At 35.3% G+C, this 19,961-nt stretch overlaps 1 protein-coding gene across 11 annotated transcripts in view; it reads right to left on the reverse strand.

Annotated features, from left to right (window-relative positions):
- Window positions 1–19,961, reverse strand: part of FAM135A (family with sequence similarity 135 member A) — a 124,425-nt gene that overhangs the window by 37,303 nt on the left and 67,161 nt on the right. For 10 of the 11 annotated variants that reach the window (XM_058554064.1, XM_058554065.1, XM_058554061.1 and 7 more), the window contains 2 exons: window positions 16,398–16,447; window positions 10,392–10,547 (listed from right to left, as the gene is read on the reverse strand). In XM_058554064.1, coding sequence (XP_058410047.1) covers window positions 10,392–10,547; window positions 16,398–16,447 — 206 coding nt within the window. Of the gene's footprint in view, window positions 1–10,391; window positions 10,548–11,814; window positions 11,894–16,397; window positions 16,448–19,961 lie in introns of those variants that run through there. The other variant, XM_058554070.1, reaches the window with a different exon arrangement.

Genomic DNA, 19,961 nt, shown 5'->3' on the forward strand with positions numbered 1-19,961 from the left:
CAGAGTGGACTACTGCCTAGCCTTTCTGCAATGCTCTGCTGCTATTCACAGAGTTTACATGGTCAATTTTTTTGGAAGTGGGTGACCAGGTTCTTCTTCCTAGTCTGCCTCAGTCTAGAAGCTCTGCTGAAACCCCTCCACCACGAGTGACCTTGCTGATATTTGAAATCCTGGTGGCATAGCTTTCACCATTACAGCAACACACAGCTGCCACAGTACAACTGACAGGTAAGTGGTGTGGTTCCCTGACCAGGAAAGGAACCCAGGCCGCGGCAGTGAGAGCACTGAATCTTAAACACTAGACTACCAGGGCTGGTTCCACTGGTCTGTCCATTTTTCTGCCAGCACCGTAGTGTTTTGATTACTATAGCTTTGGAGCATAGTTTGAAATCAGGAAGTGTGATGCAACAGCTTTGCTCTTCTTTCTCGGGATTGCTTTGGCTATTGGGGTCTTTTGTGGTTCCCTAAAAATTCTAGGACCGCTTTTTTCTATTTCTGTAAAAAATACCATTGGAATTTTGATAGGGATTGCACTGAATCTATAGATGGTATGGATCTGATAGTATGGATATTTTAACAATATTAATTCTTCTGATCCATGAACACAAGATACCTTTCCATGTATGCGTCGTCTTAATTTCTTCCATCAAAGTCTTGTAGTTTTCAGTATACAGATTTTACAGCTCCTTGGTGAAATATAGTCCTAAGTATTTTATTGTTTTTGATGCTATTGTGAAAGGGATTGTTTTCTTCATCTTTTTTCAGATATTTCATTGTTAGTGTACAGAATGCAACTAATTTTTGTTATGTTGATTTTGTATCCCACAACTTTACTGAATTCATTGATTAATTCCAACAGTTTTTTGATGGAGCTTTTAGGATTTTTTTAATATATAAGATCATATCATCTGCAAGCAGAGACAATTTTATTTCTTCCTTTCTGATGTGGATGCTTTTTATTTCTTTTTCTGGTCTAATTGCTCCAGTTATGACTTCCAGGACTTTGCTGAATAGGAGTGGTGAGAATGGGCACCCTTGTCTCGTTCATGATATCAGACAAAAAGCTTGCAACCTTTCACCATTGAGTATGATGTTAGCGGTGGGCTTATCACATATGTCCTTTATTATGTTGAAGTATGTTCCTTCTATACCCACCATGTTGAGAGTTTTTATCATGAAAGGACGTTATATTTCGTCAAATGCTTTTTCTGCATCTATGGAGATAATCTCATGATTTTTATCTTTCATTCTGTTAACATGGTATTATATTTATTGATTTGTGTATGTTGAACCATCCTTGTATCCCAGTGATAGACCCCACGTGATCATGGTATATGATCCTTTTAATCTGCTATTGAATTTGGTTTGCTGGTATTTTGTTAAGAATTTTTGCATCTGTGCTCATCAGGGATATTGGTGTGTAGTTTACTTCTCTTGTCCTGTCCTTAACTGGCTTTGGTGTCAGGGTAATGCTGGCATCGTACATGAGTTGGAAGTGTTCCTTCCTTTTCAATTTTTGGAAGAGCAGAGTTTGAGAAAGAGTAGCTTTCATTCTTTAAATGTTTGGTAGAATTCACCAGTGAAGCAATCTTTTCCTGGACTTTTCTTTGTTCTTCTTTTTCTAGTTTCTTGAGGCGTAAAGTTAGGTTACTGATTTGAGATTTTTGACCCATTGGTTGTTTAGGAGTGTTGTTTAGTCTCCACATATTTGTGAATTTTCCATCTTTCCTCCTGTTGATTGATTTCTAGTTTCACACCATTGTGGCTGGAAAAGATACTTGGTATGATCTCAATCTTCTTAAGTTTGCTAAGACTTGTTTTTTGAGCTATCATATGATCTATCCTGGAGAATGTTCTTTGTGTACCTGAGAAGAATGTGTACTCTGCTGCTGTTGGATGAAATGTTCTGTACATGTCTGTTAGGTCCATTTGGTCTAATGTATGGTTCAAGTCCAATGTTTCCTTGTTGATTTTCTGTCTGGATGACCATTGCTGAAAGTGCGGTACTGAAGTTCCCTACTAGAAATGCATTGCTTTCTATTTCTCCCTTCAGATCTGTTTTATCTGCTTAATATATTTACGTGTTCTGATGTTGGGTGCACATATACTTACAATTGTTGGATCTTCTTGATGAATTGACCCCTTTATCATCATATAATGACCTTGTCTCTTGTTACCATTTTGGCTTAAAGTCTATTTTGTGTGATGTAAGTACAGCTATCTCTGCTCTCTTTTGGTTTCCACTTGCATGGAGTATCTTTTTCCATCACCTTACTTTGAGCTTGTGTGTGTCCTTAAAGCTGAAGTGAGTCTCTTGTAGGCAGCATATAGTTTGTTCTCTTTTTTTAATCCATCATTCTATGACTTTTGATTGGAGAATATAATCCATTTACATTTAGAGTGATTACTGATAGGTAAGGACTTACTAATGCCATCTTTTTAATTGTTTCTGGCTGTTTTGCAATTCCCTTGTTCCTTTCTTCCTCTCTTGCTGTCTTCCTTTGTAAACTGATTATTTTCTGTACTGCTATGCTTTGATTCCCTTCTCTCTGTCTTTTGTGAAACTACTGTAGCTTTTTGCTTTGTGGCTACCATGAGGCTCCCATAAAACACCTTGTAGATCTAACAGTTTATTTTATGCTGATAACTTAACTTTGATTTCATTCAAAAACTCTAACTTTTTATTCTCCTCTTTTATGTTTTTGATGTCATAATTTACCTCTTTTTATACTGTCTATCCATTAAAAAGTTATTGTAGCTGTAGTTATTTTTAATACTCTTGTCCTTTAACCTTCATACTAGGGTTAAGTGGTTAACACACCACCATATTACAGTGTTAGAGTATTCTGAATTTAACTATACTTACCTTTACCAGTATGTTACAAATTTTCATATGTTTTCCTGTTATAATTAGCATCCTTTCATTTCAGCTGGAGAATTCTTGTCTGCATTTCTTGTAAGGTAGTTCTACTGGTGATGAATTACCTCAGCTTTTGTTTGTCTGGGAAGATCTTTATTTCTCTTTCATTTCTCAAGGATAACAACCAAGAACATTCCTGGTTGGCAGTTTTTTTCTTTCAGCACTTTGAATATACTACCCCACTCTCTTCTGTTCTGTAAGGTTTCTGCTGAGAAATCCACTCATAGCCTTTTGTGGGTTTCCTGTAGGTCACAATCTTCTTTTTCTCTTGCTGCTTTTAAGATGCTCTGTCTTTGATTTTTGACAGTTTTATTGTAATGAGTCTTGGAGAGGACCTCTTCAGGTTTAGTTGGTTTGGTGATCTATGAGCTTCACGTACTTGGATATTCAAATCTCTTCCCAGATTTGGGAAATTCTCAGTAATTATTTCTTTAAATAAGCTTTCTGCCCCTTCTCTCTCTCTTCTCCTTCTGGAACGCCAATATTTGCAAATTGTTTCCTTTGATGGTATCCCATAGATCAGGCAGGCTTCCTTCAGTTTTTTTCATTTTTATTTCTTTGTTCTCCTCTGACTGGATAATTTCAAAGTTCTTGTCTTTTATCACAAAGATTCTTTCTTCTGCTTGGTCCATTCTGCTGCTCTCTATTGCATTTGTCATTTCATTCACTGAATTCTTCAGCCCCAGAATTTCTTTTTCCGCTCTTTTTTATGACTTCTATCCCTCTGTTAAACTTCTCATTTTGTTTGTGTATTGCTTTCCTGATTTCACTGAATTATCTCTCTGTGTTTTCTTGTAGCTCGCTGAGTTACTTTAAAGCAGCTACTTTGAATTCTTTTTTGGGTAAATCACAGATCTCCACGTCTTTGCCTTCGGTAACTGGAGGGTTCTTGTGATCTTTTGGTGGTGTCATGTTTCCTCGACTTTTCACGTTCCTTGGAGTTTTGCCTGGCTATCTTCACATTTGAAGTAGCAGTCACCTCCTCAGTATTTACTGTCTTTGGGGCAGAAATACTTTCCTTCTGCCCTGTCAGAGATTCTGAGGCTTTCTCAGATGCTCTATGGACATACCTATACCACACTTCTTGCTCCCTCTTATGGTAGAATTCTTAAGCTTGTATTTCTTCTCTCCATCCTGCAAGGCACCAGGCTGAGTGCTGACAGCCTATCTTTTGCTTCCCAAAGGTGATGCTACAGCTCAAGTTTGTACATCTCTCCTTGTCCTGCAGGGATGGGTATGCCAAAGCTTGCTCTTGCTGCCACCTTCCAGAGTGCACACAGGGAGCCGGCTACAGACTGGGGGTGTGTGTGGGTGACGCATGTGGGACACTGGAGATGCCCATGGCCAGCTGGGGGAATCCGTGGGCGAGGCTTTCCAAGCAGCTCACGGGCAGACTTCTTGCGGGAGTCCACGATGCAGTGAGGATCCACGTCCCTTTTATGCCTTCTGAGAGTCCCATCTGCTGTTCTGCCAGTGTCTTCCCACCCCCGAGTCCTGGAGCTCCCCATTTAGGACTCTGAATGGGGTGAGAGAGAGATAAGCCTTTCTTGGCAGTGTCCTGCACAGCTGGGGAGGCCAGGTGCTCACTCATCCATGTTCCCTTTCCCCTGCAGGAGGATTCACATTCCACAAAGAGCTCTCTCGGACCTAAGCTGTGCCACGTTAGGGGAGGGGTGATGTGAGTAAAGATAAGCTGCTCCACTTGCTGGAACTCTAATCCATCCAAACTTGTACCTTTCTGATCCAAGGGAGTGTTGGAACTTCTCTGGAAGCCTGGACTTCCACAAAGGCTCTCTCACTGTGGGTGACTGTCTAAGTCAGTGTTCTCCAGGGGCTCCCAGACAATAGCCAACAGGAGCTGGAGCCAGTTAACAGCCACTGCAGGGTCCATAGCCCAGAATGAGGTCTGCCTGCCTACGACCTGATGCATGGGGGGGGGGGTGAGACTCCTCCCAGTCCCTTGGTGTATGCTGCTGGATCCCACAGCTCCCATAACGTCACTTTTGTTTGTGGACAGGTGTTGAATTTTTGTTGTCGTGGGCAGGACAAAAACATCATATGCCAGCATGATGCTGACGTCACTCTCTCTTTTATCTTTTTAATTAACATAGGGCACTGAGAACCATTCACATACAGTAGTCTCTATGCTCTGATGTGAATGTGTCTGGCACTATAGAATCCAACAATTCTGGATGACTTGATTTTCTAAGAATTCAAAAATCTGCCCTTTCTGAATTTTGATATCAAATAACATGGTAGAACCAGTATTGAACTAATTCATTAAATTATTCTTCTCAATATAGATTTACGTTTCTTCTTTTTATTCTAACTCTTTGCTATATTATTTGCTTTCACTCCAACAAGCAGAGATTCCATATCATAGGTTCACTTTTGTGACTCAGTCCAATTATGCTGTTTCTGAATATATTATCAGACAGCCTACAGACTTTACTATAGCCAAGTCTGTCCCTGTACAAACAATGAATGACCCTTGGCCTGCTTCGGTTACTGTAGGCTTAGCAATGTATTCTCAGAATACTGAGGCACATTATGAGCAAAGTTCCTGTTGAACCACATAAATGGGAGCCAAAAGACATAACAGGCCACCATTTCCACAGTTTTTGTGATACACGGCAGGGCAGGGCAGGGCTTATTATCCCTGGTTAAGTAACATTAGGGTACTTTCTCACTGTGTCTTAATTAGCCCTCCTTGACTCCTTTAAGAGTTAAATAGGCCCTATCTTGGTATGAGAAAAGGGAATGGGGTGAGAAAAGGGAAGCTCTACGTTTTATGTTTGGCATTTTAATTTTCCATAAACCTAAGTTTTGCCCTCACCTCCATTCTTTGCCTCATTTTTTCAAAGTTGTGTTCACCAGTTGCTTGCTGTCTATTGAAGTTTACCTTCTTGTCCCTATTCCAGCCAGGACAACCCCAACCCCACAAAATATTATGCTACAAAGCTGCCTCTGATCCTTGCTATCATTCTCTCCTCTACTTTGAGAGGTAGCATATCAAGTGTGAAGAAAACAGACTATTGAGCCATACTGCCTGGGTCTGCATCTCATCTCTGCCACTTACAACCTGGTAACAACAAATAAGAACAAATTTATAATCACAATGAGAGATTTTAACACACTTTTCTTGGTAGTTGATAGGACTAGCAGCCATAAACTCTAAAAATATGAAAAATTTGAACAAACTTAACCTAGAAGACATATTCAGAACACAATGGGGCAACCTGAAGAATATACATTCCTGCTGTAAGTAAAGCAAGTTTCAAAGAATATTAAAGTCCTGAAATCACACAGACTGTTTCCTAACCACAATGAAGATAAGCTAGGAATCAACAACAAACAGACAACTAATAAATTCACAGGTATGGAAATAAAGAAACAAACTCCTGGATAAGAAGTTATCGAGAGAGAGAGACGCTCAGGTGACCTCACGCTGTGTGGGATTTTTACACAGATATACGGCAAAGTAAGAACATCGGGGATCTGCCTCTGTAGTCAGACAGCTAGTCCTTGGGAAACTGGAATGCTGTTCATTGCCATTTATGAAATAACAGACTAATACCGTAATATCACTCCAGTAGCTGCTGTTTCAGAAACGAGTGTCTGCTGTTTCCTTTGCAGGTCGTTCCTCCATGCTCCCATTCCTCTCTACCTCTGACTCACTCTGCTCTGCTTTTAACCCTTTCCCCTGTCATCCCCACCTGAGGACAACTGGTTTACTCATTCTTCTACTGTCTCATGGCTTTTGCCTATGACCTTCTCTCTTGATTTCTGCCATTGCTTACTAATCGTGTCTCTTCCTGCGTGTCTCATATTTAAATTACTCAAGAGGAGCAATCTGGATACTGTAGTCACTCACTCTTCTAACAGAAAATGCCCCAAATCAGCAGTTTATGCAGCAGGCCACCTCAAAAATTACTAGGCCTCCTCGTGTCCAAGCTGTAGATACCGCCTTTGGGCTAAGTGCCAATCTCTAATTCAGGATCACAGGGTCAAGTGATACAAAACATGGTGACTTATGAACAAGAACTGTCTCTGGTCCTTTATTTCAGAAGAATACTGACTGGGCAGGCACTCAATTTCTTGGACTTCTGAGCAAGGGAAAAATGATAATAGCTAAATATGAGACAACATATCCAATGTATACTTTAAAGTAGTTTTGTTTACACGTGTTGGTTTAATTCAAAGATTTCTATGCAGTAGATGTTAGGTTCCCAAACAAACTGTTACGGCAGGCTGCGAGACTTCCCATTTGGAGGTGGTGTCTGTATAAAGTAGTTTGTATGGCATCTTGTCATCAACTAGTGTATTGTTTCTGCTTATATGCAGAAAATGAAGGAACAGATATATTTGTTATTTTAATAAATCATTTTATATGCTAATGGGGAAAGGAAACTCTTCCAAATAACCCTGAATCAAAGAATAAATAAAAATGAGACAATATTGACAACTGAAGGATAAAAAACACAACAAATCAAAACTTGGGGAATGCAGCTAAAGCAGTACTTAGAGGAGAGCTTATAACCTTAAACGTGTATAATAGAAGAATGCTACAATTAATAAGCTAAGGCTCTACTTATAGAAGTTTAAAAAAGACAGCAAAACAAATCTACAGAAAGTAAGGGGAAATACTGAAGTCAAAAGCAAAACTAATGAAACAGAAAACAGAACATACGAGAGAGAATTAACATCAAAAGTTGGTTCTTTGGAAAAACTAATAAAATGACAAACTTCAGGTGGGACCAATCAAGAAAAAAAAGAGTGAAGGGACAAATAACTAATACCAGGAATGACACAGAGGAAAACACTACAGATACTGCAGATGTGAAAAACATAATTGAAGGATACTATGAATTATTTGATGCCAATAAATAAATAAATTTAGACAGAATAAACTCCTAGAAAAATATAATTTACCAAAACTGATTGAAAAATAAGTAAAATGTAGTATTTCACTAATAGTGTATCATCTGAATCTATTCACAAGGAAACATAATACAAACCCAAATGGAAGAATGGTCTACAAAACTACTGGTCAATTCTTCAAAAAAGTCAAAGTCATGAAAGACAAGGAAAATATAAGGAACTATTCCAGATTAAATGAGTCTACAGAATTTAAAGGGACATGAAAACTGAATGCAATGTGTGATCCTGCATTTGATCCTGGAAAAGGGGAAAAGGTTGTCACACAGGATATTATTAAGGCAACTGACCAAATTTAAACATGGATTGTACATTAGATATCAGTATTGTATGAATATTATATTTCCTAAAGTTGGTCACTGTACTGTGGTTAACTAGGAGAATATCTTTGTTCCTAGTCAATACATCCTAAGTATTTAGAGATAAAAGAGCATCATGTCTATAACTATCAAATAATCCAGGAAAAAAATGTACCTATGTATATATTCATATAAGTACCCATCTACAAAAGGAAGGAATGATAAAGCAAATGCGCCAAAATGGTAACTTGTGATTCTGATGAAGAGTATACGGGAGTATTCTGTACTATTTTGTAACTCTTCTGTAAATTCTCTACTATATTTTATAAGCTTTATGATTTTGCCTTTCACGTTCGTCTTCAATCCACCTGAAACTGAATTTTATATAATATTTTTTCTACACAGATACTCAATTGTCCCAACATCATTTATTGAAAATCTCACCTGTTCCTTGCTTATCTGCATATATTATGTCCAAATACGGATATGTCTACGCGTAGCCTTTCTCTTCTGTTCCATCTACACTAAAATTAAGACCTCTAGCTCATCAAAAGACAGTGAAAAAAAAAACCATGAAATGAGAGATTTATTTATAAAACATATAACAAAGGACTAGTATTTAGAATACATAGAAGTATTACAAATCAAGAAGAAAAAGAAAGGGAATCCTATAGAAAAACAGGCAAGCAATTTGTACAGGGACTTCACACAGAGGAAATCTACATAGCCAAAATCACATAAAACAGTGCTCAACTGCACAAGTCACTCGAGAAATGCAAACTAAACCACAGTGACATACCATTTCACATTCATCAGAGTGGCAAAATTCAAGAAGCCTACCAGCCAATATCAAGAGCTGAGGAGTGTGCAGAGTGACAGTGACTCTCACACAGCGCTGGTGGGAGCGAGAACTGGCCCCACTTTGGAAAACAGTGTGGTATTAGCTAGTAAGATCGAAGTTGTGCATATCCTATGACACAGCAATTTCCCTCGCAGGTAAATACATCAGAGACACTGGTATGCTGGGAAATATGTACAAGAATGTTCACAGCAGCTTGGTTTGTAGTAGCTACAAGTTGGAAGTAATCCAAATGTCCATGAACAGCAGAATGGATAAACAAATTGTGGGTATAATCAAATGAAATACATCACGGAATGAAAATGAACAATCTATAGCTATCGACAAAAACATGGATAAATCTCACAAACAAAATCTTGAGTGAAAGAAGCAAGTAACCAAGAATACACACCATATGACGTCGTTTATATGGAATTCAGTAACAGGCTGGTAATGTAAGCAGCTGAAACACCCTCTGTTATTCAGTGTGCACACACAGGTGCTACGACTCAGACCAGTGAGGACCTCCTCACAGAAGACAGATGGTGACGACTTCTAAATGTCAGGGAGGGAATAGAAACTGGAAAAAACAGGGAGGACTCCGTGGTGTTGACGATTTCCTAGTTCTTGATATGGGCAACAGTTAAAAGAGTATGCACTTTTAATTATTTGTTAAAATGCGCATGTTTTATGCACTTTTCTGATTTGATTATATGTTGCATTTTATAACTAAGAAAAGAAAAAGGAAAAAAGAAAATAAACATGATGTTTTTGAGGAACTACTAGTAGGTTAGGAAAATGAGTGTGCATACAGAGTATATAAGGAGATAAGACTGGAAAGGTAGTCAGATGTTTAATATCTCAAAGCCTCTTGCCATGCTGTACAATAAAACACAAAAATTTCTGCCTCACGTCCACGCTAGGCCTAGAGCAAACACGCATGTCTAGACCACTCCCCGCAACCTTCCAAGTTCATAATACAAGTCCCCAAAGGAGGTGAGGGAAGAGGGAGGAGGGGAGGGAAAGGAGGAAAAGTTGGAGAGAGAGATTGTGTAACAGTCTGAGATGGCTCTCCAGTTCCTGGTTCTGTTCCTAATGAGACCTGGGTATAATTCCTGTTCTTGGGTTCCAGGGACTATTCTGTCATATATTTTCCTATTTTATTACATTTGGGTAGTTTTTCCTACTAGCAGAAGTTGTAACTGAGATAGGTCATGTGCTCAACTGTATTGTTCTGTTATTAACTTTAGAAATCAACCAATAACACAATGATAAATGTCTCTTTTCTGATTTATCAACATATTAGGTAAAAATCAGGCTTTTTACTCATAAGCAATTTCTAAAGATAAATGAAATGCTCATTAAAATGTTCTACCATCACTTTTCTTTAACTTACCCTTAAAGTATGGTGCTCTTGTGCTAACAATAGTCTTAGTTCTTCATGTAGTGTTATAACTTCCAGAAACTGTCCCCATAAAGCCATCAGAAGTGAGCAAAGTTGTGCAAGATTCATATTTATAAGTTCTGCCAGTTCATCAGGATTTTCTATTTTCTGAAATGACAAGGAAAAAAACTTCATTGCTTCCTGAGACTTACCATAACATATCTAAATATATTATTGAGAACGTTAACAAAGGCAAATTTTTAGTTTTAAAAAGAAATGTGTGTGTGTGTGTGTACAGAGAGATCAATTGACCAATGGCTCTTTTCTATTTGATAGTTACTATAGCGATTTTCAACAACTTAACTGATATTTCAATATCTGAGCTATCTTGTTACTGAAATAATGTCAAATATAGTCTAAAATTACAAATCAGGATTCTATAGAGCATGATCAACTTCAAATACTAAAATACTGGGAATTTTAAACACAAGGCACAAATCACGATGAAAATTATAAGACTTTTGAAAGATAATGAAATCTTAAAATCAGATTTTTTCTCCAATCAGCTAAGTAAAGTACTTAAAAGATCTGTAACTCCTCAGAAAGGCTGAGACAGAAAAGTAGTGCTTCTCCCTCACTCCTATGTTCCTGGGCTCTGTTTTGTTTTGTGGTAATCTCTTACAGAGTTGTCTCTCTTTCTCTTTTCTAACAATTCAACCATCCACTATTCCCTGAGCACACTTTAAATGCTAGGGCCCACACTTCACAAAGATTAATACAAGAAACTCACGGTCTAGTGAGGAAAGAAAAGCAAGTAAACAGTTATAGTATTATGAGTGTTCTAATAGTGGTATTACATTATCCCATTTATTTAAATATTCACCTAAACTGATGATAAAAGTTAAAAGTACTGAATTGTACTATTAAATGCAGAATCTTCTAAAAGGCATTTGGTTTTCTCAAATTGATAAAATAAGGATTTCTGAATAAAGAATAATAAAAGACTATTAAATCAGAATGACTGCTTCTCCTTTGGACAAGCATTTTCATTACGAGGACAGGCTTTTCCTTAATTCACTGAGGCAGCAGTCAATTTTCAGGCAGATATCCTGCTGCAAAAATTTGCCTTTAATTACTAATAACACTAGGAAATCTACCTCAAATATACAGATGCTGATTTCACTGCCCTACCCTATAGAAGGTAAAAACAGTCTGTTCAGGTTGAGGTTGGAAGCCAATCCCATAGTTTCATTTACCACCTATATACCGACGACTGCTGAATCTGTGTCTCCGGATCACATCTCTCCTGAGCTCTAGACCCATTACCTACGGGATGAGTGTATTTGGAGGTGAAAAGAAAGTTGCTCAAGTTCAACATGTCCCAAATTGTACTAATCCCTTCCTAAGGAAAAAAAAATCCCCAAACGTTGCTTACCACATATGATACCCTACTGTCAGTTTTACTTCTTGTTGAAGTGTGCAATTCAGCAGGCTTTTCTTCCCCCACTCAAACCAAGCTTCCATTTATCTATTCTAACTCAGAGAACACATAAAACAAAAATTCAGCAAAATTAGTAAGAAGGGAAGGGGTTGTGTCTTATTCACTTTTGTGACTCTGGTTACTAGTACACAGTAGTCACTCAATAAATATTTACCGAATAAATAAATGAACGAATGAACAAGGAATTATAGGCTTCAGATAAGGAAAAAGGTCCCAGAATTTATAGATCAAGTGAAAACGTTGATAAATTCCAGAATTCTGGAATGGAAGCTAACAAAGTCAACATCTGATAAATACTGATTCATTAACATATAATAAATCTACGCATGCGTTTTGCGCCAGGAAATGGTTTATAAACGTATTAGAAATGAAGCTAACAAGTTTTTCATGTCTCTTTTAAGAACACACAGAAGATTAAAATGTACTCTAGAATCAGCTGAAACCTGCAGCACTGCTCCCAGAAGGGTGCTAACAGAGGTGAGGAAAAGCAGACTCGGACAGGCACCACCCGTCACTGAACAGCAGTGTCAGAGCCAGAGCAGCACCCCACCCAGTGCACTCCACACGCAAGCTGCACTCACCCTCCTGGCCTTGCCACAAGCTCAAGAGAGTACCCAACTCTTCTCTTCCTGAGAGCAAGGCTGTCTAGAAACCTTGTAATTATTCATTTTATTTCTCAGGCATCATGGCACCAAGGTTCTGAGAGAGGAATTTAGTATTTTCATTATTGGGAAAGCACCTCTTCCAGTATAAATAAATTACTCCTCTGGTTTACATAAATCTTTACAATAAGTCTCAAAATATAAATAATAATAAAATTGTTTTTTATGTTAAAAAGGAAATTAGAATTAAGTTTGACAAGATCTTTTATAGGTATAAATGTGGGAATAATAATATCTTACATTTCCATAATATTCTTTCAAATAACATTTATTGTCTTATATAGATATATACTTTTTCACAGCATTCACTGCTCTTGTGTGATGACAAAATATTGCTTACTTTAATAGACTTGGAAAATAGGGGAAAGCAAAAACGAAGAAAATAAAGTTCATTTTAGTGTACAGTCTTCAATTATTTTCAGTTATATAGAGAAAAAGCTAGAATTATATATATATTTTATGCCATTTTCACTGAATTACACAAGATGAGTGTTTTCTTACATCATCAAACATTTGTTTGAAAGCACCATTTTTAAGGTTGTACAACTTTTTTAGATTATGAGTGTCTCATAATTTGCTTAACCATTCTCCTACTGTTGGGTATTTATTCAGGTTAAGATTTTTACAATATTATAAATTACAAGGCTTTGGATACACACTGCCAAACTCATCTCTGAGAACGATCTATGAGGTGTGAGAATCTGCATCTCACCACATCTCAACAGGCATTACTTTGTTACTAAAACAGCACAGCAAATCTGATAGGTTAAAACACTATCAGAATATTTAAATTTTTGTTTCTTTGATGATTAGTAAAATTGAATACTTTTCATATATTTATTAGCCTTTTTCTAATTGGATGTCTAACATATTAATATGAAAAATGGAAAGTTACAGGTTTTCTTATTCATTTATAAAAGCTCTTTAAATATTAGTACATCAACTGACTCTTCTATCTGCCGTCAAAATTTACCCTAGGTTGTTGATGTTAAATTTTATGATGTCCATTTACATACTGAAATTTAAAAGTGTATCTAAAAAAGTTTATTAGTAATATATGAATACATATGTATTATTTTTAAAAATTTAGTATAGATGGATATAGAGCAAAGAATAAAAATTTTTCTTTAAAATCCCATCCTTCATGCCCCTCTACTGGATTATTGTTAACAGTCTGGAATACATATATATATATATATATATCTCCTTTGAAATATTTTATATGTAATCCCATAATCAAAAATATACATAGCTTTTTGTTTTTTTAACATACACAAAACGATATTCATATTTTTCTCTAATTTATTTTTTCAATTAATATATCCTGAAGAGCTTTTCACCATGAAAACAGTACTTGGCACCAGGATCAATAAATATTTCTTGAGTTAAATAATCCATGTCAACGCATAGAAATTCATGTAATTCTTTCAAATGGTTACATGGGAATTTATAATAATTAATGTTGCAACTCTTTATATTCATGTTTGCCCATATGTATTAGGACATTTGTGGAATAGATTTTTAAACAAAAACTGTTATGTGTATTTAATAAACATTTTAAAACAGACTGATGAACTGACCTCAAAAAATGGACCAGTTTCCACGATTACCAACAGTGTATGCAGATACTAGTTTCCCTACACCCTCATCAACAACGCAGATCAGCAGTCACTTTCATTTTTGCAAATTTCATGAGCAAAAAACCACTTTATTCTGCGTTTCCCTGGTTATCAGTAAGAATCAGTGTTATTTCAGCATCTAACTTGTTCTGCTAAGAACTGCCTACTTGTACACTGCCTCTACGTAGACCCCTTTCCACAAGCGTGTTTTGAAACTGATACATGCGAGCTCTCTATATCCCGTATTAATCATTTCCAGTTTTAAATACTGCAAATATTTTCTTTCAGTCTATTGCTCGTTTTCAACTTTAGTTACAATGTATTTTGTTTTAAAGAAGTGTCAAATCATCAATATCGTATTTTATCCTTCACTTAACTCTGAAGAAGTTATTTCATATCCCAAGATCAGACTGTTTATATGTACATGCATATGTAAATTTTTTTGGACATTTAACTGTTTAGTCCTTTTAGAATTTGTTTTGCTTCAATAGCATGGTATAAATAACTAATTTTACCATACCATTTATAAAACCCATTGTTTGTGATATTTTATCATATATTCAGTTTTTAAACTTATCAGTGACTGTTTCAGGGCTATTTGGTTCCACTGATTTGTCTTTCTATTCTTTTAGAGAAGTCCTACTCTACTTCCATTACTGTAGTTTTATATATATTTCAGCATCCAGTTGGGCAAGTCCCTCTACATTAATATTATTTTTCAAAAGTTTTTCTTAGTCATACTTACCTTTGAAGTGATCTTTAAAATAGGTTAAATTTTAAAATTTCCAATGGGATTTTGATATGGATGTATTAATATTAATTTGAGAATAAGTGGTATCTTTCAGTTATTATTTCTCTTTCTATCTAGGAGTATCATACGTTTATTTACTCAAATTGTCTTTAATATCTCAGTGAAACATTGTAGATTTTTTTTCGTATTAATCGCACTCATCTTAACATTATTTCTAAGTGTTTAATGTTCTTTTGGGAAACAACTACAGTAACATTAGTGATTGTTAAAAGAAAATACTTATTGGGCCTGCCTGGTGGCATAGCGGCTAAGTGCGTGCACTCCGCTGTGACGGCCCGGGGTTCAGATCCCAGGTGTGCACTGACACACCGCTTGTCAAGCCATGCTGTGGCAGCGTCCCATATAAAGTGGAGGAAGATAGGCACGGATGTTAGCCCAGGGCCAGTCTTCCTCAGCAAGAAGAGGAGGATTGGCGACAGATGTTAGCTCAGGGCTAATCTTCCTTACACGCAAAAAAAAAAAGAAAATACTTATCTTTTTGAACTGTGGGAATGCCTCTAGGATAGTAAACAAAATTACTTGTGTACCCTGCATATATATGATTTTACAAGAAGATAAATACCTTTTTAAAAGTGGTCTAACCCTCATTCAAATTTACATACAGAAATACATTCCAAAGCCAAATACATATTTTTGTTTCATTCATGTCTCTGATTTCTTCCATTAACGTAGCTAACCAAGAGTGAAATACATACACAGTGACCTTAAAATAGTCAAAATATTTAGTTCCATGGCAAAAAAAAAGAAAAAGAAAAATCTATTCAATTTAATTGGAAGAATGAAATGGTGGAAAAATGGTCTGAGATACGAAGTGACCTGTTGAAATAGAACAAATTTTCATTTCTAAATGATATCATTTTACAAAAAATGTAAGTTTCAGTGGTGCTTTAAAAAGTTGTTCAGAAATTTTTTGAGTGGACATAAGAAAATGCACACTTTTGATCAGTTAATTGCCTTTGCTATTTCATTTATATGCAGAATAATACACATTTTAAAGATAAATTAACTTTATGCTGACGTCAAATGTCTTTTGATGAACTAAATTGTAGTTCTACCATGATCAACCATTTTATCTTTGCATTTTAGGAAGGATAAATAATTATTATGTTTTCTTTCATTTCTTTTTTTTTTTAATAATTTTATTTATTTTTACCCCCAAAGCCCCAGTAGATAGTTGTATGTCATAGTTGCACACCCTTCTAGTTGCTGTATGTGGGACGCGCCTCAGCATGGCCAGAGAAGCAGTGTGTCGGTGCGCACCCAGGATCCGAACCCGGGCTGCCAGCAGCGGAGCGCGCACTTAACCACTAAGCCACGGGGCCGGTCCTATTAAGTTTTCTTAGACAAAACATGTAGAATGGAAAACAGAATCCAATCCAATCCAATCAAATAACTTGATAATGTGAATTTAAACAATCCAAATACCTTAACTTCTTCACACAGTTCAGTAAGTCGAGCTTCTACATCCATTTCCTCTGAAAGGAGTAAAGAGTAATTAGAGGAAATATTTCAATGGTAGATCTGAAAACTATTTTTGAAATTATATAAATAAATTACCTTTAAAAAACCAGAAATACCTGGTTGAGAAATACCTGGACTGTATTCAATGATTTAAATTTCAATGTAATATATTTTCATAAACACATTGATCATGTAGGTAATGTGATAACTACTAAATTCTATGTTCTTATCATTAAATAGAGTGTTCCAGTTCTCATAAGAGGCTACCACTGTCAAGGAAATATTGACTACACACCTGAAGTAACTTGCACAACTGCACCACAGAACAGACAAAACATGCAACCAGGTTCTATTGTATTTCATACAGTGCAGGCTCCAGTGAAGCTTAGCATTTGTGTTATATGGGTACATGTCTTACTCTTCACAAAAGCTATTCCTAAAAAGTTCAAGTGAAATTAATTTTTATAACCAAAACATAATTAAAATATACATGGAGTACAGGCTATTTAGTGAAAATGAATGACAAAACTCTTTTCCACAAAAAGTACGTTTCTAATTTAGTTTAATAAAATTCAGTTTTCTGTAAGATTGTCTAAACCGAGGTAAATTTTTCCCATACAATCCTGATTTAGTTAATGTATGCTATAAACATCTATAAAGGAGGTGTACAGATTAATTTACAATTAAAATGGTAATATTTACAAGGGAATACAGAAACTAACAGAATAGAAAGATTTATTATTAATTTTCTGCAGGGAAGAAATTTCAGTAAGGCCTGAAATATCATGTTTAGATACACTTAATTTTAAATAAAAAATAAAACTAAAATGAGTTCTCCTAAAAGAACTATAATAGCGTAGTTATGATCACACAAAATTCCATAATCTTGTTGCTGAAAGAGAGTTTAACTGATCATTCTCAAACAAAGGCAAGAATACAGCCTATGACATCCTTGAATTCATTCATCAGCTCACTATCTCATAAGGTAGACTGAATGTTTACTACTTGATAAAAAGAATGATAAACATTGAAATTTGATAAAATAAGCAGTTACAATTATGTGATAAATACAACCAAACTATGATAGGAACAACAAATACTCTATTGGTAACTAAATCAGTCGGACAAACGTATATTTTGTAATTCACAAAATATATAAAATTGTATTTGGATATTAACATGTACCAAGAAACAGATCACAAATTTGGTCAACCCATTGATTAACAAAATTTGCTAAGATTTCACAAATCATTTCAGTGTCAGATAAACCTAACATCAGTGGCTTCTGATATTAGGTTTTCAAAATAAAAAAAAAAAAAATCCGCAGCAGACTCTGTATTACAATCATAATTTCCATATGCCAACATGTTTTCACATTACTCTTGATCTTTTCCTGTGATAGAAGAAAATTAGTGAAATTAGTCTTAGCAGGTTACATATCCTACCTATGAATTAAAAAAAAAATGAAAATAAACTCTTTAAAGTTTTGAGTTTTGATACATTTTTCTAACCTTTACATACAAGAGCCTAAATGCATAAACTGGTACACATGCATTATGGCAAGTGAGAGCTACTTTAACGCAAACATCTTAGAGAATGTTTAAAAGGAAGACAACTTCAAAATCTTTGAGTTGATATGATATCAAAATCATTAAGGATTTTTAACTGAATTTAAAATTCTATTTTAATTAACTTTTTTTTAAAATGATATGTATCTATTTATACCATTTCATAGAAACGTATAAATGTGATCATTATCTTCTACAAATTTTTTTTTTTTACTTGGCTTCTGTTGCTATTCCAAGGTTACAGCCTGGAACATTTCCTTCCACATTTTTCAAATACACGTATTCATATATGAGTTTTGGAGTCACTGTTTTACAAAAATGGGATTGTATTTTACATGTTTCTGCAGCTTTGCTTTTTTCTCTCAGCGGCACTCCATGGAGGTCTGGTATGTAGCCCTAAAGCATTTCTTACAGTGGCCACATGCTATTCCTTGGTGTGGATGCCTCAAAATTTCTTTTACATTCCACTCTTTGTCGAATGATGGGCATTTCTCTCTGTTTTCAGTGTTCTGCCACTAAGAACGATACTGCAATAAACATGCTTGTACATATATCTTTACATACTACTACTCTTATCTCTAAGATGCAGGTTAACAAAAGGGGGGGTGCTTGGTCAAAGGGTAAAAGTGTCTTAAATTTATTTTCTAAATCCATCCACCCATTCACCTGTTCATTCATTCAGCAGATATTTATAGCTCAGAAAATGCCAATACAATGCTAGGTGTGAAGGATAAAAGATACCTCACAAAAAGTATTATTTAGCTAACTTCATTAGACTTTAGTTTTGAATCAAGTCTTTTCCCACCCAACCAAAAACTGGGCCCTTCTTTACATAGGCCTTTTTATATACGCAGCATTCTGTAAAATTATTTAGAATGCTCACATGTAAACTCATAGGCTGGCAACACAATAGTTTAAAGAAGAAGTAAATTTTTATTGCTAAAAAGAACACTAAAAAATGTCATAAATGATCACACTTTCATACTATGAATTCTTTAATTTTACAGTTACTTTATATGAGAATATAAAATTACATTCCAAAATAATGACCGTAAATAAATATGCAACCTTCCTTTTTGCCTTCCTGATAAGAAAATCAGTTTCTCCTTTAACAGTTTTAGTGAAAACTGACCCAACTTAAATATTTCTGAGCTAGTTTTCATCTGAGAAATGTTGAGAAAGACTTTGGCTCCTTAATTTCCTTTTGTTCATACTTCTGAAAATTGAGAAATGAACACTGTGACTTTATTTTTTATTTCTACACCTTTTAATAACTTTTTAAAAAAGGTAATTGTGATGGTCTATTTAACACAAAGTAAAAACTTGCAATATACTTATAGAAAGATAGTAAATTAAGTACTCTTGCTACTCAAGAAAAGTCTGAAATACATAGGGAAATATATCAATAAAATAATGAGATCAGAATATTTCCTTTAAAGTATGTAACACAACTGAATAGTGGTGATTTGATAATATTTTGCTTTTTAAGGTTAAAGCAATAAATAATAAAAGTGCAAATTTACTCAAAAAACAAAACTGGATACTGAAGATGTTTTTCTTATTTCTGTAATGCATGAATTCAGCTTCAGTTTCTTTTTTTAACTGAAGTATAATCGATATACAATATCCTATTAGTTTCAGGTGCACATTATAGTAATTCAATATTCATATACATTAAGAAATGATCAGTTTTTAAGCCATATTTCATTATCATTAGCCCTACCCAAAGATAAAATGACTTTGAACAAATTTAAGGCAATATTATTAAAACAACAAATTCTGGCAATAAATATCATTTCCAAAAAGTGCTCTTTGTAGGAACTCTAAAAATAATATGGAAAAAGCCAAAGAAATCTTTGCATTTACCATTTCCACGTCAATATTACCATTAAATAACAAATTAAACAAAGCTTATTTACAAACCAAATTGATTCTAAAAGTAAGTTCTTAAATAAGGGTG

This window comes from Diceros bicornis, chromosome 14, assembly GCF_020826845.1.
Source record: "Diceros bicornis minor isolate mBicDic1 chromosome 14, mDicBic1.mat.cur, whole genome shotgun sequence".
In the NCBI taxonomy this organism is placed as follows: Eukaryota; Metazoa; Chordata; class Mammalia; order Perissodactyla; family Rhinocerotidae; genus Diceros; species Diceros bicornis.